The sequence below is a fragment of the Spermophilus citellus genome (genome assembly GCF_964194105.1).
Source record: "Spermophilus citellus genome assembly, chromosome: 7".
Lineage (NCBI taxonomy): Eukaryota > Metazoa > Chordata > Mammalia > Rodentia > Sciuridae > Spermophilus > Spermophilus citellus.
In genome coordinates this window covers 165,776,194-165,797,440 of record NC_138188.1, presented here as the reverse complement: position 1 = coordinate 165,797,440, position 21,247 = coordinate 165,776,194, and the positions used below count along the sequence as shown (strand labels likewise).

Genomic DNA, 21,247 nt, shown 5'->3' with positions numbered 1-21,247 from the left:
TTGTTAACATGCTAGGCCATGTGGTTATGGAGGCTGACAGTAGGGGTTACTGTGGTCTGTGCCTTCCTCTCATCTGCATGTGGCCTAGGGGACACAGGACAAGGTTTGGGTTTCTGGCATTACAGCTAGATTTGGGAAGATGAAGCTGCCATCTTCCCTGAGTGACACCTTTCTATGGGCTCTTTGTGGTCTGGGTAGCTGTGTGGAGCTGAACAGGTCTGCATTCCTGGAACCAGAGGGATTATCCAAGGCCAGGAAGTCAGTGTTTATTACCAGGAAGCTGACAGTGTCAGTTGGTGAAGTTGTAAATGGAGGGCCATTGCCCCCAGTTCCTCGTCACACACCCGTGTGCAGCTTCAACTCCCAGAACAAGTACGTCGGGGAGAGCCTGGCCACAGAGCTATCCGTCAACGCTCAGAGACCTAGCTTGGATACATCGGGTGAGTGAAGCTGCACTGCATTTTCCTCAAAGCCTCTCCATGCCCAGAAGCATCTATCTTACTCTGGGGCCTGGAGGGCCCTCGGCTTGGTACCCAGGTGTACCTCTCCATACAGTTCTGAAGTCCTTCTCTGGGCACCCTGACACCACAGTGCTGTTTTGCACATGAAGCAATATACCCTCAGGGGTCCCGTGGGTGTTTTCAGGGAGGGCAGTCCTTTAGGTCCATGTGACTGTCCCTGCATGGAGATGACTGCACCTGGTGCTGTTTGTGTGCATCTGCAGTAACATGTTTTCCTCTGTCCTTTCTTCCAGGTGATGGGAGAGGAGAAGAATGTGAGGCAGAGCAGGATGTGCCATCACAGAGTCTCCTTCCGCAGCCTCTTCCAGTCCCCGAACCCTTACCTGTATCTCTGCCTCATGTCCCTCCACCACCCCCATCTGTGGCACCCAGTCTATGCCAGCTCTCCATGCAGCCTGAGGTGCTGCCTCCAAAGCCTGCACCTGTGTACTCTGATGCGGTAGGGAATCTTCTAGGTCAGGGCTCTGAGAAGTCCATTGTGCACAAATGTCTTTGGCCCCCACTACCCTGTGTTGGGGTGCTGTGTTGCCTGGTCTCAAAGGAGAGTGGAGGGTAGTATCTGCCCATGTTCATGACCTCATGTGGCAGAACTGAGCCTAACATCCCCAGGCTAACTTCAGAGCCCCTCTTTTCTTCTTAGTAGTCAGAGCAGTACTTCAGTGCTTACTACTAGAGCGTCAACTTGTGTGGTGTGATTGAAATCAGCACCTCTTCATTCGAGATGGCCAGTGGATAGGTTGACCAGCACCTGTGGGATTATGGCAGTACTATGTGCCCGGGGACAAGGGGTTTCCAAAGAACTGAGTAGAGCTTGTTTACTGCAGAGGTGTGGGACTCGAATGTGTCATCCTGGCCACTCAGAGGCAGGCACTGGGCAATAACCTCATGCGGGGAGTCAGGGAGTCCTGAGGGGAGCATGAAGAACCACCACAGAAGTTGATGATGTTCAATGTGGACAAGTGAAGATGAACAGGGCACAGTGGGGGCCATCTGAAGGGTGGTTATCCAGTAGGCTTCCCTGGCTTTTCCCTCTGGAAGGCACCTAGCCATTCCTCAGAGACCTCTCCTGAAGCAGTGTGGCTGACTCCATGATAGGGGTCAAGTGCTTTGTCAGTGGGTACCTTCAGACAGTGTCTAGTGACAAGGTTTCACTCAAGATTTCTGTCCTGGGTGGGACGCTGTATTTGACCCCTGTGCTGGTCTCTCCATAGGACCTTGTGCAGGTGGTGGATGAGCTTATCCAGGAGACTCTTCAGAGGGACTGTGAGGAAGTGAGCTCGGCTGGCGCAGCTTATGCAGCTGTAGCTCTAGGGTGAGTGACACCCAGTGCGCCGCCCTCCCCTTCAGCAGCTGTCTGCTCCCTGGGAGTATACTTGCCACTCCTTCTCAGAAAGTGTTTTCATTCTTCCACAAGATCTGGGTGAGCAGGCTCAATGCTCGTGGTGATAGTTTCAGGGACTTCTGCATCTTCTACTTTAGACAGGTGCTATTTTTTATGTTCCTGCCCTGCTATTTCATTACACATGCTCTTTTGGGGTACTGGGGATTGAATTCGGTGCACTGAGCCACATTCCCAACCCTACTTTTTTGTATTTATTTAGAGACAGGCTCTCACTGAGTTGCTTAGCGCCTGGCTAAGTTGCTGAGGCTGGTTTTAAACTCAAAATCCTCTTGCCTCAGCCTCCCAAGTTGCTGGGATTATAGGCTTGCGCAACTGCACCCAGCTACATGTGCTTTTTTAGAAAAATATTTCTTAGTTGTAGATGGACACGATACTTGTACTTATTCATCTTTATATGGTGCTGAGGATCTAACCCAGGGCCTCAAACACGTTAGGTGAGTGTTCTGCCACTGAGCCATAACTCCTCCACATGTTTTTGAGCAACAGTTTATATTAAAGTTTATAAGTTATAAACCTATTTTTCTTTAAACATATCTCAAATGTCCAGTCAAAATTAGTTCATTCCTTGTTAAAAATTAGAAACATTTATTTTTTTCAATTTAGTTTCAATAAATGTAATAAAGTTTTTCTAAGCTCTTAATTTTAAAGTGAACTCAACATCTTTTAAAAATCCCAGTGGCATAACAATAAGGAAAGATATTGTTTTGTCTGTATAAAATACAGCTACTTGGGCCGGGTGTGGAACACACCTGTAATCCTACTGATTTGGGAGGCTGAGGTAGAAGGAGTGCAAATTCAAGGCCATCCTGGGAAACTTAGATCCTGTCTTAACCAAAATAAAAAGGGCTGGGGAGCTGGGGATATAGCTCAGTTGGTAGAGTGCTTGCTTCTCATGCACCAGGCCCTGGGTTCAATCCCCAGGACCACTAAAAAAAAAAAAAAAAAAAAGGAAGAATTACACAAAAGGATTGACACTGTGTGTTTCTTAATGTTTTTTTTTTTTTCTGAGGTAGAGTCTTGAACTCCTAGGCTTAAGGATCCTCTTACCTCAGCCTCCCAAGTAACTGTGACTGTGGATACATGTTGTCATGCCTGGCTGGTTAAGTTTTTTTTATCCTGGAGTTAAAATATATACTTCCTAATTTTTTTTGTTGTTACTTTAAGATGGAACTCAGGGGTATTCTATCACCGAGCTACATCTCCAGCCCTTTTAAAAAACTTTTTGGAGATAGGGTCTTCTAAGTAGCCCAGGTTGACCATGAACTTTTGATCTTTCTGCCTCAGCATCCTGAGTAGCTATGATTATAGGTGAAGCATGTCCCATTTAATGAAACTAAAAAACTATTTCCATGGGCTTATATATTTGTGGTACTGGGGATTAAACCCGGGGGTGTTTTACCAATTTGCTACATCCCTATCCCTTTTCTATTTTTTTAATATATATTTTTTTATTTGCAGTTGGATGCAATATCTTTATTTTATTTATTTTTATGTGGTGCTGAGGATCAAACCGAGGGTCTCGCACTTGCTAGACAAGTGCTCTACTGCTGAGCCACAACCCCAGCCCCGTTTTTCTATTTTTAAAATTTTAGATAGGATCTTGCTAAATTGCTGAGGTTGATCTTAAACTTATAATCCTCCTCCTGTCTCAGCCTCCCAGGTTGCTGGGATTATAGGCATGTGCTACCATACTCAGCAGAGTTTTATAATATTATCTCATAAGTTTAGGTTTTTATCTATTTTATTTCATTTTTGTGTATGGTGTAACATAAGGGTCCAATCTCATGCTTTGACAGTGGATATCTAGTTTTCCTAGCACCGTTTGTTAAAAAGACTTCTTTCCCTATTAACTGGTATTGGCAGCCTTGTTAAAAGTCATTTAAACATGATGTGAGGGTTTCTTTCTGGGCTCTATGTTCTGCTTCATTGGTCTTTATGTCTGTCCTTACACCAGTACTACCTTGTTTTGGTTAAAGTAGTTCTGCAATAAGTTTTGATATTAAAAAGTATACATCCGGGCTGGGGTTGTGGCTCAGTAGTAGAGCACTTACCTAGCACATGTGAGGCCCTGGGTTCGATCCTCAGCACCACATAAAAATAAAGGTATTGTGTCCAACTTCAACTAAAAATAAATATTATAAAAAAAAATATACATCTTTTAACGTTGTTGTTGTTCTTGTTTTCTCAAGGCCGTTTTGCTATTTGGGATTCCTTGATATACCATTCTAATTTTAGAAAGCATTTTTCTATTTCTGCAAAAAATGCTAAATGATAAGGATTGCACTGAACCTATAGATTATTCTGGGTGGTATTGTTATCTTAACATTTAGGTTAGCCTTAATTTCTTTCAGCAGTGTTTTAATAGTTTTCAGTGTACAATACTTTTGCCTCCTTGGTGAAATTTATTCCTGATCATTATTTTTATTTTCTAGGCTTCTTATAAATGGAATATTTTAAAAATTCCATTTCAAATTATTCATTGTTTATATGTAGAAATACTACTGATTTTTGCTTTTTTTTTCAGTGCTGGTATCAAACCCAGGACCTTGTGCAGGCTAGGCAAGCACTCTACTGAACTATGTTCCCTGTCCACTGTATATTGATTTTTATCCTTCAATCTTATTGAGCTTCTTTATTAGGATTCCTAGGGTTTTTTATATGTAAGATCATGGCATGTGTGAATGGATATAGTTTTATTACTTTTCCAATTTGGATGCTGCTTATTTTTTCTTGTCTAATTGCTCTGGCTATAACTTCAATAATGTGTTGAAGTGGAAAACGTGGGCATCATTGTCTTCATATCTCAGAGGAAGCACTTTCAGGCTTTCACCACTGTGTATGATGTGAGTTATGGGTGTTTCATAAATGGCTTAAGGGTGTTGCTTCTGTTCCTAGTTTGAATTTTACTAGATATTCTTTCTGCATTAATTGAGGTGATTGTGTGTGCATGTGTTTTAACTCTGTTCTGTTAATGTGGTCGTATTACATTGATTAGTGTTCATAGGTTAAACCATCCTTGCATTCCAGGAACAGTCCTATTTGATAATAGTCTATAATGACATTCTTTTTCATGAGTTTGAATTCTATCCACTTTGCTCTTTTTAGTGTTTCTAATGCTGCCATGGAGGATCTGTTAATGGCTACAACCACAGGCCTTTTGAGGCATGTTGCAGTTGAAGAAGTGACTAAGGAAAGGGAGCGAAGGGAGGAAGAAAAGAGGCGGGCTGAAGAGGAAAGGTGAGTATGCCTTGCCCTGCAGTAGGACATGCTTGGAGTGTAGACACAGAGGTGAACTTCCCTGGCCCCTGATTCTGATACTGTTGTCTTGCTGCCATTAGACCTCTTCAGGTCCATTCAGCACCCTCATATATACTTTGTCCCAGGGATTAGGTGGGGATCCCTGACTGTACCAGCCTGTGAACAGTGCCCTTCCCCTCAGCAGGACAGAAAGGGAAAGAAGCTGCACTGGAGGTGGCTGCTGACTTAGGCAGGACCGCTCACTTCCATCTGCATGATTAAGGAGTAAAATAATTCTTACTTTTTAATTTTTTGTGGTACTGGCAACTGAACCTAGGGGTGCTGTACCTCTGAGCTACATTCCTAGTTTGTTTTCTTAATTTTGAAACAGGTTTCACTCAGGTTCCCAGGCTTGTCTTGGACTTGGGATCCTTGTGCCTCAGGCTTCCAAGTAGCTGGGATTGTAGGTCTGTGCCACTGTGCCTAGCACTTACTTTCATTCTTAAGTATTACTCTTGTGCTTTTTTTCTTTTATCCATAGGCTAAAACAAGAAAGAGAGCTGGTATTAACTCATTTGAGCCAGAGCTTGACTGCAGAGCTGACAGAACTCATGGTGACAGAGTGTGTGTGGGAAACTTGCTCCCAGGAGTTGAAGTGAGTGAGGCTCAGGTGGACTACAGTGTTGGGGTATGGAGGGAGGGTGGAGGGTTAGAAGGCACTAAGTGAGGCTGGCGCAGTTCAGGATAGCAGGTTTGCACCTAAATTTGAAAAGGAGCATATCTGTTGGATAGTCAAGTGGTAACATGCCAATTCTGTACTTCAGGGAGCAGAGCAGGGAGGGCCTCACTTTCAGATTCCTCTTGTGGACCCTACATCGGGCGTGGGGACATGTGTCTTGGCAGATTCACTGGTGTAGTCTTCTCCACACCAGGTTATTTACGATCAATGTTTTTCAAGTAGGAGACTCTCCCTTGTTTTATATATTAGAAGGTATCCTTGGGCTATTCACTTAAGAACGTTAATAATTTTGTTGCCAACTTTCCGTTAAAAAAAAAGGCATTCCAGCTGTGAAAGAATATCTGTCTTTATGCTTAAGCTTTCATGATATAGCCTGAAGGCCATAGACCACATTGCTTTAACACTTCTAGTGCAGATGGGGAACTCACCCAGCAGGCAATATATATTTTTCATTTCATTTCATTTCATTTATTTATTTTGATACTGGGGGTTGAACCCAGGAGTGTTCTACTAATGAACTACATCCCTTTTTTGAGATGAAGAGGAAAGTAGGACATGGTTGAGACAGGTTCTTTCTCTCTCTCTCTCTTTTTTTTTTTTTTTTTTTTTTTTTTTTGTGGTGCTGGGGATTGAACCCAAGGCCTTATGTATACAAGGCAGACACTCTACCAACTGAACTATATCCCCAGCCTGAGACAGAGTCATTTTTTTTTTTAAAGTTGTAGTTGGACACAATACCTTTATTTTATTTATTTATATTCAGTGCTGAGGATTGAACCCAGGGCCTCACACGTTAGGCAAGCACTCTACCACTAAGCCACAACCCCAGCCCCAGCAGGGTATTTTTTTAATAACTTTATTTATTTTTTTATGTGGTACTGAGGATCGAACCTAGTGCGGCACATGAAGGCAAGTGCTCTACATTGAGCCACAGCCCAGCCTGAGAAGAATCTCTTCAGTGGCTGAGGCTGACCTCAAATTTGTGATCCTACTGCCTCAGCTTCCTAAGGTGCTGGCATTACAGGCATGTGCCACCACACCTGGCAGCAGGCTGTGCATCTTTAATTAGTGTTTCCTTCCATCTGTCATAGTTTGGGGCCTTTTCCTGGTTTCTGTAAAGGAAGACACCCCACAATTGATGGTGATATGTGTACTCTGAACCCCAGAACAGTGTTAGGACAGAGGTAAAAGCCCTAGCTTGCTGTGATGCAGAGACAGTGTCCTGCAGTTTGAGGAGGCTTGGTGTCAACTCAGCCCCAGGTTGTCTCCAAGGATGAGCTATTGGCTGTTGAAGCTACTTTGACTTTGTGACTGTATGTTTGATATAATCCTCTGTGCTCTTGTTTGATAGAATTTTGTTATAAAAATATAATATACTGTTTTATCCTAGGCCACCACTGCATGGCCACAGGCAACCATCCTTAGTAGTCACCAGTGATTTATCATATATTTGGGATACTTCTAATTGTAATTCTTTGTGTTGAGATTTTTCAGTTGTCTTATGGCTATTTAAAAGTTAAAATTTTCAACTATTTTATTAGGATAAATATTTCCTTTGTTTTTCTTCTCTTTTTATGGAGAAGGGGTCCCACTATGTTGCCCAGGCTGTTCTTGAGCTCCCAGGCTCAAAAGATTCTCCTGCCTCAGCCTTTCAAGTGCTGGGATTATAGGTGTGTGCCATCATGTCCAGCTGGGCTAAAGGTTTATTTCTTTTTCTTTAATAGTGTACTTGAGTGAACTCAGGATTTCTTTAACACTAAGCCATATCCCTAGCCCCCTACCTTTTTTTTTAAATTTTTGAGACAGTTACTCAGGCTAGCCTTAAATTTGCAATCCTCTTGCCTCAGGTCTCCTGAGCCACTATAATAGTACATAGATGTGGACTACCATGCCCAACTTAAAGGTTCTTTTCTTTTGGTGGGGGTACAGGGGATTGAACTCGGGCACTCAACCACTGAGCCACATCCCCAGCCCTATTTTATATTTTACTCAGAGACAGGGTCTCACTGAGTTGCTTAGCACCTCATTGTTGCTGAAGCTGGCTTTGAACTTAAAGGTTCATTTCTTGACTGTTACAGGGGTCCTTTTGGACATATACTGTATCACCTTATACCACTTTTCTTTCTATTTCTAGGTGTCTGTACTTTTTCTTTTTCTTGGGCCGGGGGAGGTACTAGGGATTGAACTCAGGAGCACTTGACCACTGAGCCACACACATCCCCAGTCCTATTTGTATTTTATTTAGAGACAAAGTCTCGAGAGTTCCTGAGGCTGGCATTGTACTTGAAATCCTCCTGTTTCAGCCTCATGAGCTGCTGAGGTATCTGTACTTTTACATGAAGACATAATTACGTTTCCTCATGAAGGACACAGACTCGTCACTTTTAAAGTCAGTTCTCCTTGTCTGGGCTGTGGTGTAGTGTCTCCACACTGACTGCCCTGTTTCCTAGGAATGCAGTAGAGACGGACCAGAAGGTTCGTGTGGCCCGTTGTTGTGAGGATATCTGTGCCCAATTGGTGGACTTGTTTCTTGCTGAGGAAATTTTCCAGACTGCCAAAGAGACGCTACAGGAACTTCAGTGCTTCTGCAAGTATCTACAGCGGTGAGTCCTGTATTCTACAGATCCACACTCAGGGGACTCTTTTACTAAATTCAACATGTATTAGCCATCAGTTCCTTTAGATAGACCTTTGTCCATTTCTCAGACACAGCAGTTGCTAGTGTAATCTTCTTGTCTTTTTTTTTTTTTTTTTTTTTTTTTTTATGGCTATCAGCAGATCATGCTCTCTACTGTGTTCTAAATCTTTACTCTGCTTGGTGTGCTTTGGGGCCTGGCAGTGCAGCATATTGAGCTTGCCCTTTTACTGTGTAGCATGTCACTACAAGTGAGTTATATACTACCTTGGTTCCCTATTGATAGACTCCCACATGCCTCTCTTTCTAGCTGTGACAAAGTGTTGCAGTGACCACCTTGTACCAACAGTTCATATATCTATATATGTGCATGCTGTGGGAAGATACATTCCTATCAGTGGTGTTTGCTGGGTTTAGATTTTGTCCATATTGCTGAATCAACCTTCAGAGACCATTCAGTGTTAACTTTTATATTTAGTAGTTTAATGCTATTTTTTGCTCTCATGCGTATATTTTAATTCTCATTCATTTCTCAGTTTAAGGACTGTTGCTGGAAAAGACCCTAAACCATGTTTCTTCACATCATAGTGCTGAACTATGACATGTGCATTTGTCCCATGGTGTTAGTCTCGAATGATGATATGTTTGTGTGTCCTTCAGGTGGAGGGAAGCTGTTACAGCCCGGAAGAAACTAAGGCGTCAGATGCGGGCCTTTCCTGCAGCACCCTGCTGTGTGGATGTGAATAACCGGTTGCAGGCATTGGCACCCAGTGCAGAGTGCCCTATTGCTGAGGAGAACCTGGCTAAGGGCCTTTTGGACCTGGGCCATGCAGGGAAAGTGGGCATCTCCTGCACCAGGTCAGTGCCCAGCCATGCCTTGGCTCCTGTCCTGCAATGCTTCGCCAGGAACTGGTCTAAACTATGTATTTGCTAGTTAAGAAAAGTGGTATCAGGAAGTGAGGACAGACGGGAGACTGCATTTTGAATGTGTTATTTCTATAGCTAGGGACATGTGACTTCCTTTACTACTGGGAAGTAGGGCTCTGATTTCATACTACTTTTTCCTTGAACGATTCAATTTTGGTGATTGACTCAAAATCACCTGTTTTTCTCTCTTCCCAGTTTTAAAGTACATACATATCATCCTTATTGGTGGAGCCAGAGGTTCACTGCTGTATCTGATTAACACGCCACCCTCTGTTTCCTGCAACAGGGCCTTAGCACTCCCCACTCCTAGTTGCCCTGAGCATATCTAGTTCCTGGGGTCTAAACTGTCCAATCTTGGCCTGGTGGGGTTTGGTCTTTGTTATCAGGCCTAGTGTCAGTGTCACCTCTTGAGACTGCCTGTCTGGCCACCCTGCTTCTCTGTGGGCAGGCCCTGGGGAGGTATGATAGAGGGGCCATAGCAGGCATACTGTCTTATCTTAAACCAGATTCGGTAGTCATCTCTGAATCTGTAAACAGGTGGTGAGAGGGGCTTGGATGGTCTCGTTATTGTAAGGCATGCTGTGAGGTTGGGGCACTTTCTCTGCCCATGGCTACCTTAGAGTCAACAGCTTCTTACGTTTTCTCTTAAGTCCTCCTCCTCCTCACCAGCTGCCCTTCTCAGCCTTGGCCTCCTTTTCTGACACCCTTCACCAACTCCCTCAGCTCAGCCCTTGCCCTCTATTCTTCCCCTCTCTCTGTTGACCTGTCCCCAACCTTCATACTGACATCTCCCTTGGTGCAGCTCCAGGCAGTACCTCTTCCCTGCATTCTAGACTCTTGTCTAGCTCCCAGCATGACTTCCAAATCTTAATTTTCCTCAGCTTGCCTCTGTCCTGCTCCTAAGTAGCCATCCTGTGGTCACAGACATGGGCTTGCATTCTTCTCTCAGACCTACCCTCCTTGAGCTCCACCCTTGTCTGTCTCTGCCAGTGCTTCTCTCTGGATTATGGCTATAGCCAGAGTCCTCCACCCACCGAGATAGGGTCCCTTGTCATCTCGTTCAGGTTGCCTCACCTCTTATTCATGATCCTGTGCTGTACCATAGACTGAACCCCTTCTCCTAGACACCACTCCCCCCCCCCCCCCAAACACTTCAGGCTCTGTGGTGGCATGGAGAGGCCATTCCCTCTTCTTCAATCTGTCAGAAACAGTCTTGCTGGCTACTCTCTTTCCTTCAGGTCTTTGCTCACATTTCCTTCTGACCATCAGAGTGAGATGACAGCATGTAACATGGCTCCTGCCTGCTCTGCTACAATTGCCCATGACACTGACATGTCCTGCAACCTGTACCAGCCAGTACAGGTGGTTCTCGCCCATGAGTGTGTGTTCTAAAAGAGGACTTTTGTCTTATTGCTAAGTCTCCCATGGCCAGCTCACAGCAGATACTGAATGGATATCTGTGGAATGAAGGGTCATCTGACTAACCTAGTTCTTTATCAGAAAACATTTTCCCAGTCTTCTTAGTACTTGACACAAGAAGGCACTAGCCAATTGCTTTTCATTCAGAAACACCAGTAAATATTCTAAAGTCCCTTCTGTGGCATGAGCATGCTGTTATTCTCTCTTCCTTTGTAGGTTGCGGCGGCTCAGAAACATGACAGCTCACCAGATGAAGGTTCAGCACTTCCACCAGCAGCTGCTGAGGTCTGTTGGCCCTATTTTATGTGCTTCTCCTCTGAGGCAGGTACATGGGATTAACCACTGTGGTCTGTCCCTTCCAGCAATGCTGCATGGGCACCTCTGGACCTTCCATCCCTTGTGGCTGAGCACTTCCCTGAGAGGCGGGAGCGCGTGTTCTGGAAGTTGGTACTGGTGCTGCCTGATGGAGAAGAGCAGTCCCCGGGGAGTCCTGGCAGGTCTGTCTGACAGTGTTGTGAACACTGATAGTGTGATTTCTTGAGAGCACTGGCCAGGCAGGGCTGTGGGCCTCATATGGTGGGAACCCTGGAACAGATATATATATATATATATTTTAAATATATTATACTTACATATTTTTAAATACCTTTATTTATTTTTATGTGGTGTTGAGGATCGAACCCAGGGCCTCACACGTGCCAGGCGAGTGCTCTACCACTGAGCCACAGCCCCAATCCAGACTTATATTTTAATGCTTAAACTTGCAGTATGTTTTGTTCATGATTTGAAGTTGATACTTTAGATTATCTTAATTTTTTTTCCACTTTGTAGTAGTCTTGGTCCCAAAGCATTTAAGAGTTGATTGTCAATTAAAGCTATGCTTGGGTGTATTGACTAGAGCCCACTCATTTTAGACTCTTGGAAGAAAGTTTATGGTTTGTCTGCTATAGTTCCATTTTTCCCCCCTTTGGAAAAAAAAGACTTTTGGCATTTCAAAAAAGAGATTTAAAAAATGACATGACATTATTTCCTATAACCAAATGGCCTCCGGAAATCCCACTTTTATACCTAGTACAGAACATGTTACTTTTTTGTTGTTGTTGTTGTTGTTAATAGCTTACTGAAATGTAATTAGTTCATGTAGCATAAACTTTGCCCATTTTAAGTGTTGGTGTGTTTTAAGAGTTCAGTGAGTTTTTAGTTATATTTACAACTATCTACATCATTTTGTTCTGGAACTTTTTTTTTACCTAAGTAAAAGTCATATTTTCATTATCAGTCTCCATTCTCTCCTACCCCTAACTCCTGGCAACTACTGTTTTTTATTCTTTTCCTATGGATTTGCCTAATCTGGACATCTTATATAAATAGAATCATATGATACGTAGTTTTTTGTGACTGACATGTTTCCCTAAGCCTGTTTTCTAGGCTCATCCGTGTTGAGGCATGTATAAATTTACCACATTTTGTTAGTTGATATTTGGATTGTCCATTCTTTGGCTATTATGAATAAGGCTGCTTTGGACATCCACCTATTTATTGTGTGGACATGTTTATACCTAGGAGAGGAATCACTATGGTAATGATAACTCTGTTTAAGTCTTTGAGGGAATGCCATAATGTATCCATGGTAGGTGCCCTATTTCACACTCCCACCACAATGTGGGAGGCTCTGAGTCCTCTGAACATATCATTTTTAAATAGTTTATCATTGGGATAAGGAAGGAGGAAATCATGATGTTCGTCTCATAGGACAACTAAACAATGAAGAGTTGTGGTATTTTAAAAATACTTATTCATTTCTTAAAACACCTATTTCTAATTTACTAAGTTCATTAGGAAATGTACATCACTTAGGAAATTTTTAAGGTTTCAGGCATGAGAAATGTGTTTCTATAAAATGTGTATTTCAAACTCCAGGGATGTTTTCTGTTCAGAATCTTTCCTTAGTACTTTAGATACAGTCACATAAAAATGAGATAGTTCCATGAGTTTCTTCTTTTATTGCCCAAATACAACCCTGTAGGACCCAGCTCTGTTTTATTTATTTTAGTTTTTCCAAAGATATATATTTTTTAAAGATGGACCCAATATCTTTATTTATTTTTTATGTGGTGCTGAGGATTGAACCCAGTATCTCACAAGTACGAGGCAAGTGCTCTACCGCTGAGCTCTGTTTTAAATGACACCCTGTTTGGTCCATGTCAACCTCACAATAAGAGTTGATGTCTGTGGCCCTAGGGTCTGTGTGGTATGTCTTCTTTTCTTGAAAATATTTATAGTTCAAAGTTAGAATCAGATTCTTCTTTAAGTGTTGTTATTTTTTTTTTTTTTTAATCTACAGAATTCTAGCAAATTGGCTAAAAGCCAAGTTCATGGGAGATGATGGTTCAGTTGGTGACATGTGTTCCAATAATGCTGGTGATATCCAGACACTCACAATATTTAATGCACTCAGCAGCAAAGGGGATCAGACAGTTTCTGTCAATGTGTGTATAAAGGTGAGCAATATTCACTTTGTGAATCTATCTCCATGGTTTTTTAATTTTCACTCACTCTCAGGCATCACTAGAATTATATAAGTGCTACTTATTCTTTTTGTTTATTTAGTTTTTTAAATATTTTTTTAGTTGTAATTGGACACGGTAACTTTATTTTATCTATTTTTTTTTTTTTTTATATTGTGCTGAGGATCGAACCCAGGGTCTCGCATGTGTGAAGCGAGCACTCTACTGCTAAGCCACAACCCTAGCCTCTTAGTTTTTTTAATGTGGTTCTGGGGATTGAACCCAGTGCATCATGCATGCTAGGCAAGCACTCTAGCCACAACCCTAGCCCGCTATTTATTCTTTAAAGTGTTTTTGAAAGACTGTGAGGCTGAGAAGCAAGTGTTGGTTCTGTCTTTTCTTGTGTCTTTTATTTTGTTTTTGGTGGTACTAGGGATGGACTAGGGGCACTCTACACTGAGCTACATCCCTAGCTCTTTTTATTTTAAGACAGGGTCTCACTAAATTATCCAGGCTAGCCTCAAACTTGTCATCTCCCTGCCTCTACCTCCTGAGTAGCTGAGGTTGCAGGCATGCACCACCATGCTTGGCCTTCCTCATGTCTTGATGATAACCCGTAACCATATTTGGTGAGAGCCTCCAGGCTGGAATCTAGTAGATGAATACATTAAATAGCTTTCTGTTACTGTATCAAATACCTGAGATAATCAGCTTATTAAAAGAAAAGGTTTATTTATTTTGGTTTACAATTTAGAGATTTGAGTTCATGATCAGTTGGCCCTACTGCTTTGGGCCTGTGGTGAGACAGTTCCCATCATTGTGGGAACAACTGGCTGGGAAGCAAAAGATAGGGAGAGAGGAAGGGCTGGGTTCTGTCCCCTTCAAAGGAATGCATTCAGTGATCTGAAGACCTTTCACTAGGCCATCACCTCTTACAGGTTCACTACCTCCCTATAGTACCAAGCTGGGGTTCAAGCCTTTAACACGTGAGCCTTGGGGGACACTGCAGATTAAAACTACAGCAAGCAGTGAGCTTAGCTGTCACAGACCTCTTTAAGAATACTGAAGTTGGCCTAGGTTTTCTATTACAAAGTTTCATTTTTGTTCTTTGTAGGCATTTTATGTACTGAATTGACTGGTTCTCTGGGAAGTTTGGTTTAATGAGAACTTCATTAGATTTAAACCTACATAAATTAGTTTTAGGTTTCAGCATACATATTTGAAAATGAAACCAGATGTGTCCTTTGAAAGTGTAGACTTCAATGTTGAACAGACTTGGTGTCAGTGGCCACTACTCTGGCCAGCTCTGAGTCTAGTGATGGCACTTGACCTCACTTGTTCTATAATGTGACAGTCTTAGTCACAGTACCAGAGTCTCCTGAGGACTAGCTGGTCTGAGTGTCTGGAGGAATGCTCACAATGAGTCCAGTCTGTTTTCTCTCTCTCCTTCAGGACTGGCTCAGAATAACAAATATTATTATCTTATGGTTTCTATGGTCAAGTATCCAAATACAGTTTAGCTGGGTCCTATGACTTAGGACCTCTCACAAGATGGAAATCAAGATGTTGGCTTGTTTTATGGTCTCATCAGAAAGCTTGTCTAAAAGCTGCATTTCCTTGGAGGCTGTGGACAGAGACTTTCTCCACTGCATGCCATGGCTTCTCCATGAGGGAACTCACAACATGGCAGGGAGTGAGGAAGACAGGGTGGCCAAAATGGAAGTCCAAGTCTCTTCATGACCTAGTTATAGAAGTGATACCCGTAGTGTTAGATTCTCTCTGTTGGAAGGGAGTCATTGGGCCCACCCTATATTCAGGGCAGAGGACTCTGCAAGGTATAGGTACTAGGAGGGGGGATATGGGAGCCAACTTGGTGTCACACACCAACCTAGGTGAGGAGAGACCTTTTATATCAGGGTCCCATCATCTTCCCAGGATAGCTATAACCATCCCTTTTATTATTACTTCAGCAAGTGGGGTCCCATTTTGATGTCTCTGAACCAGAAGTGTTCTTCTATGACATCTTTTTTTTCTTTAATAGATGCCTTCTTTCCTCACTTACATAGATTCTCTGTATCTTTTTAATTGTTATTGTGTAGACTATATGTATCTCAGTAGAGTTTTCCACATGTTCTGTCACTTGACCTGATATATCCATGTCTCTTCTTTTCCTTGGAGCCCTCCCTTTGAGAAAGTGCCATCCTCTTGTTCTACCCTGGGCTGATAGCTTCTACCAGGGTATGGCTGTTACTGGGACCTCTATACAAATAGCATGCATCTTTGAGCCATCCTTGTGAGCATCTGTCTCTGTTCTTCCACCTGCTAGTTTTGTGACCTTGAGAAAGCTCCTTAGCATCTCTGTGCCACTTATGTAGGGATACTCTGATTGATACATCTGTTTTATTCTCTGACTGATATTATCTGTTTTAGTCATAGAAGTTAAAATAAGCCATGTAACGCAGTGCACCTAATATGTGGCATGATGCTCATCAGGCCCTTGAGGTGAAATGAGTTTGTACGTGCAGAGTTCTTAAAACATTTCCTGGCCGATACCAGGACCTTGCTTATATCATCATTAGCAGCAGCAGTAGTAGTTTCTCTTGGTTTAGTCATCGTTTGATGGTATGTTTTCCAGCTGCTTCAAAGGAAGGATGCATAGAAGGGGGATTTTCCAAGTCCTTTCCTTTCTAAAAACATATTTGTTTTATCCTTACATTTGTTTCTTAGTTTATCAAGGTTTTTAAAATTATAGAAAATGATTTTTCTATCAATTTTGCTCTATTGTCACTAGCATTTATGATTGCTATTGAGATATCAGAGAACTCTCTTTTCATTTACTCTTTTTTCTTCTCTTGTACTAGGGATTGAATCCAGGGGTGCTTTGTCACTGAGCTACATACCCAGATCCTCTCTTTTTTTTTTTTTTTTAAGTATTTATTTTTTAGTTTTAGGTGAACACAATATCTTTATTTTTACATTTATGTGGTGCTGAGGATCGAACCCAGTGCCTCATGCATGGTAGGCGAGCACTCTACCACTGAGCCACAATCCCAGCCCCAGATCCTTTCTTTTTAAAAATCGTTATTTTGAGACAAGAGTGTCACTAAGTTGCCAAGGCTAGCCTCAATCTAGTGATTCCCCTGCCTTAGCCTCCCAAGTTGCCTGGATTACAGGCATGCACCAGCACACCCAGGGCTGGAGACTCATTTCATTTTTGGGACAGTTTTTGTGCCCCTACGTCACCTACTTTCCTTCTCTATTTTCATTTCACTCTGAAGCCCCTATTTGATAGATGTTGGACCTCATCAATTGATCATATATTCCTCTTATCCTTTTTCTTATTTTTGGTATGATGTGTTCTGGAAGATTTCCTTATAGCATCTCATTTCTATTTGGGGATGCATTGATTACATCTTTGAGGACAACAGGGATTTTTGGATCTACATTTGCATATGTTCTGTGTACCATCTGTTTCCCCTGGATCTCTTTTGTGCTGGGAACTCCTCTAATACCTTAGCTGAGACTATCCAGCTATACCTGAGTGAGACCATAAAGGTTGGCAAGAAGTTTAGCAAGCCAACCTTTTTTAGGGGGATCCCCAACTGTCTGGAGCTGAATACCTGTTCTGTGGGCTATTTAGTTTCTTTAGTAAGGACTTATCCCACTCTTCCTGGGTAGTTTCTGGTGATCTCAGGGTGGGGTTAGGGGTGGCCAGTGCCCCCAGCAGCCTTTTATGAAGCTAGCTCCCTCTGCTTCTCTGACCCATCTCATTATTGCTCTCTAGAAATGCATCAGAATCCCTTGTTTGCTGCTGGCTTGCCTTTCCCATTTTCTGCATCATGAACTTAACTGTTTTATACCTGTTTAAGGTTCATTAAGATTATAGAAATGTGAGCTGTGCACAGTGGTGGCTTGGGAGGCTGAGGCAGGAGAATTGCAAGTTCAGAGCCAGCCTTAGTAAAAGCGAGGTGCTAAGCAACTCAGTAAGACCCTGTCTCCAAATAAAACAGGGCTGGGGATGTAACTCAGTGATCAAGTCGAGTGACCGAGTTCAATCCCCAGTACCAAAAAAGATTATAGAAATATAGTCAAATAGCTCTTACTAGAGGTTAAATTATCTATTGACCTGGATGTTTTTCACACTTAATTCATGGTCTCATGAAGGAAGGCTGGCCTAGCCTGTCCAGAGCATAGTGAATGTTTGGTGCTTGGGGATCTTAGGCTGCAGTTGCTCTGGGGCAGACCATACACTACTAACTTGTTCCCTGGAGCATCCATCATGATGGTCTGGGTGCTGTTGCAGGTGGCCTGTGGTACCCTCAGTGACGGTGCCCTTGATGCTGTGGAGACCCAGAAGGACCTCTTGGGAGCCAGTGGGCTCATGCTGCTGCTTGCCCCCAAAGTGAAGAGTGACGACGTGGCAGAGGAGGATGTGTACTGGCTATCGGCCTTGTTGCAGCTCAAGCAGCTCCTGCAAGCCAAACCCTTTCAGCCTGCACTTCCACTGGTGGTCCTTGTGCCCAGCTCCGGAAGAGATGATGTCAGGAAGGAAGTGGAGGATGGTTTGTGAAGGAAGTCCCTTTTATGAACTGGCATTGCTTAATAAATGAGTGGAGCCATGGGTGTAAGCAGTGGTGTTAGGAACTACTGAGACTGGAGACCCACTGCATCTCTCCACTGCTGGGTAGGGTGGGGTCAGCACTGTGAGGTGTCAGGTGTGCAAGCAAGTGCAGACATATGACTGTCATCTGTTTATCTTAAAGGTCTGATGCTACAGGACTTGGTTTCAGCTAAGCTGATTTCAGATTACACTGTTACTGAGATTCCTAATTCTATTAATGATTTACAAGGCACCATGAAGGTAAGGGTTTTTTTGGTTTTTTTTTTGCGGTACTAGAGATGGAATCCAGGGGCGCTCTACCACTGAGCTGTATCCCCATTCCTTTTATTTTTTATTCTGAGACAGGGTCTCACTAAGTTTTTAAACATCCTAAGTTGCTGAGTCTGGTCTTGAATTTGCGATCTTCCAGCCTCAGCTTCCCGAGTTACTGAGATGTACACGCATTTGCCACTGCTCCCATCTAGGTTTCATCATCTTTAAAGGTCCATCAAGATAATTTTTTTTGTTTCCCTTCTGATCTATCTGAAGTTTTATATATATTAATATATATTTTAATTTTGTTTTATCTACATAATTTTCTAAAGATATAAGCAGGATTCAAAATAAAAGATAAAATTTGCCCATATTCTGCTATCTACAGCAAATCAAATTGTTCATATAAATTTTACCCCCACCCTCTCCATGTTAGGATAGATCTTATGGACACTTTATCACAGTTCTTTTTATTTTTTATTTTGAATCCAGGTCTTGCTAAGTTGCTGAGGCTGGCCTCAAACTTGTGATCCTGCTGCCTTCGTCTTCTAAGTAGCTTAGTATTGTTTTTATGAATTTAAAATATGACCATTTATGCCTTATATGGCAACATCAGATACCAGTGTTATTTTTCTAGAGTGGTTGTCCATGAAATATGTAAAGACATGTTATGTGAGATGACAGCTGACTAATTGCACCTGGAGAAAGAAGTACTAAGAATAAAAATAGAAATAACTTCAGAAAGGAAGATAACTGTAGGTGTGAAGGCATCCTGGCATGTAATGAAGCTGTTAGTTCTTTGGCCAAGAGATATGCCTTCCATTTTTGTGTGTGGTAAAGAGGATGTGCAGGGATGGTTTCCTGGGGCCCTGGGCCGTTACAGGGAGTTCCTCACGCCCCACTCCTTAGCTGGATGGTACTGGTGGGGACACACTCTTGTGCTGTTGCTGGGTGTGTCTCCAGGGCCCTAGACAGCCACTCAATCACAGAATAACCTTATAGGCCCTTCCTACTACCTGTGGTTAAAGCCTGGTACTATGGTGGCATCTACCTCAATCAGTTATGAGTAAAGTACCAAATCATTTCAGAAAACTGTTTTTGAAAACCATTGTGAATTATTTAACCGTATCTTTCCCAACTGTCTTTGCTTTTTAGGTTTCTCAGGCAGTGCAGTGGCTGGTCTCTCGCTGCCCCCACGTTCTTGACCTTTGTTGCCAGACTCTTATTCAGTACATTGAGGATGGGATTGGCCATGAATTTAGTGGTCGGTTTTTCCATGACAGAAGAGAGAGACGTCTGGGTGGCCTGGCCTCACAGGAGCCCAGTGCCATCATTGAGCTCTTTAACAGTGTGCTGCAGTTCCTGGCCTCTGTGGTGTCCTCTGAGCAGCTATGTGACTTGTCATGGCCTGTCACTGAATTTGCTGAGGCAGGAGGTAGCCAGCTGCTTCCTCACCTTCACTGGAACTCCCCAGAGCACCTGGCTTGGCTGAAGCAGGCTGTGCTTGGGTTCCAGCTCCCACAGATGGACCTTCCACCTGCAGCAGGTATGTGTTTATACTGAGAGAGAAGTGGAGGGCTGGCTGTAGTAGAGCCTCATGTTTTCTTCTTGATGTGACCATCCCGCATGTACTGGGTTCAGTGTGAGGTCTGCAGTCCACCTCAACTGTGCATCCACCTGCACCTGCCTTTGCGTTCATTGGTTTAAGGAGCCAGGGTTTTTTATGGAGTGGGGACTCTTGACCTTTTCCCAGCACTAGCCCTCGGCAGCCCTTCCTCATAGGTTCCAGTTATTGGAACAGAAGTTGTCCTTGAGCTGTTGGCTCTGCTGGGACCATGACATCAGTTCTGATTTATGTCTATGTTCCTTTGAATCCTGCCTGTGCCTAGTGTTCCTGGGTCAGGCCTTTGGGCCATTGTGATGGAGCATCCATCCGTAGGTCACCTCAGTTGGCTCAAGCCTAGCATGGCAGGGGTTGCTTCTTCACACACGAATGCTGGTGTTAGGTAATGTGCCTGATGGCTACTTATCTGGCAGAGTGTGGGGCCTCAGCATGTATACTCACTTTGGGCCTTAGTACCCTTCCAAATTCTCATCATTCAAGAAACCTGAAGGGAAGTGAACCACTCAATGGAAGCCCTCTGTGTCCTCAGCTAGGTGGTGTTCCCCAGGGGAAACCAAGACCACCTTCCCGAGATTTTCCTGGCTGCTTGTTATAAATATGATTCCTGGGTAGCCATAGATCCATGTTGTCAAGAGTATCTGGGGTGGGCCTTGGGAGCAAGCTCTTCTTTCCCTCAACAGCTGTGGTTCTGCTGTGTATATATTTGAAAGCAGACTACCAACTATACAGTTGCTGTTACCTAACAGAGATAGTATTAACATTTTCATGTACATTCTCACCTCTACTTTGGTCAAACCTGTAATTCATGAGGCACTTTCTCTTCAGCACCCTGGCTTCCTGTATGCTCCATGGTTGTCCAGTATACCTCCCAGATCCCCAGCTCACGCCAGACGCAGCCTGTCCTCCAATCACAGGTGGAGAACCTACTCCGCAGAACATACCGCAGGTGGAAGAACAAGAGCCCCTCAATGGACCAGGGGGCAGGACCCTCTGTCGAGGAGATTCCTTGGGATGACATTATTGCCTTGTGCATCAACCACAAGCTGAGGGATTGGATGCCCCCCAGGCTTCCTGTCATCTCAGGTAGTTGGAGCTGGTGCTGTAGATCCTCATGAGACTTTCCTCGTTCCGTTTTAGCAAAGGATTGTATTTATTTGACGTTGCTTCTTTTCCCCAGTCTCCATTTCCTTAGGACTTCCCTCTAAGTCCAGTGACTTCCAGGTGACGTGTAAACATTGGGAAGAACTAAGAAGGTTCCAGGAGACCTGGATTCCCCTGCCTGAAACAGGCCTCCTAAGTTGATTCTAATTAGAGGAGATCTGTAGCTCTGAGAGTTGTTATTGGTGCTGCCACAGCCTGGACA

The 21,247-nt window shown here is 43.3% G+C and overlaps 1 protein-coding gene across 1 annotated transcript in view; it reads left to right on the top strand.

Moving 5' to 3' along the window:
- MCM3AP (minichromosome maintenance complex component 3 associated protein) overlaps positions 1-21,247 on the top strand; it is a 44,293-nt gene that overhangs the window by 16,372 nt on the left and 6,674 nt on the right. The window contains exons 12-25 of the mRNA XM_081301521.1: positions 199-440; positions 755-960; positions 1,733-1,833; positions 5,029-5,160; positions 5,702-5,815; positions 8,350-8,502; positions 9,195-9,392; positions 11,097-11,165; positions 11,243-11,377; positions 13,225-13,381; positions 17,691-17,949; positions 18,151-18,248; positions 19,416-19,806; positions 20,710-20,967. Of these exons, the coding sequence (XP_081157647.1) occupies positions 199-440; positions 755-960; positions 1,733-1,833; positions 5,029-5,160; positions 5,702-5,815; positions 8,350-8,502; positions 9,195-9,392; positions 11,097-11,165; positions 11,243-11,377; positions 13,225-13,381; positions 17,691-17,949; positions 18,151-18,248; positions 19,416-19,806; positions 20,710-20,967 (2,513 nt within the window). The remainder of the gene's footprint in view (positions 1-198; positions 441-754; positions 961-1,732; positions 1,834-5,028; positions 5,161-5,701; positions 5,816-8,349; positions 8,503-9,194; positions 9,393-11,096; positions 11,166-11,242; positions 11,378-13,224; positions 13,382-17,690; positions 17,950-18,150; positions 18,249-19,415; positions 19,807-20,709; positions 20,968-21,247) is intronic.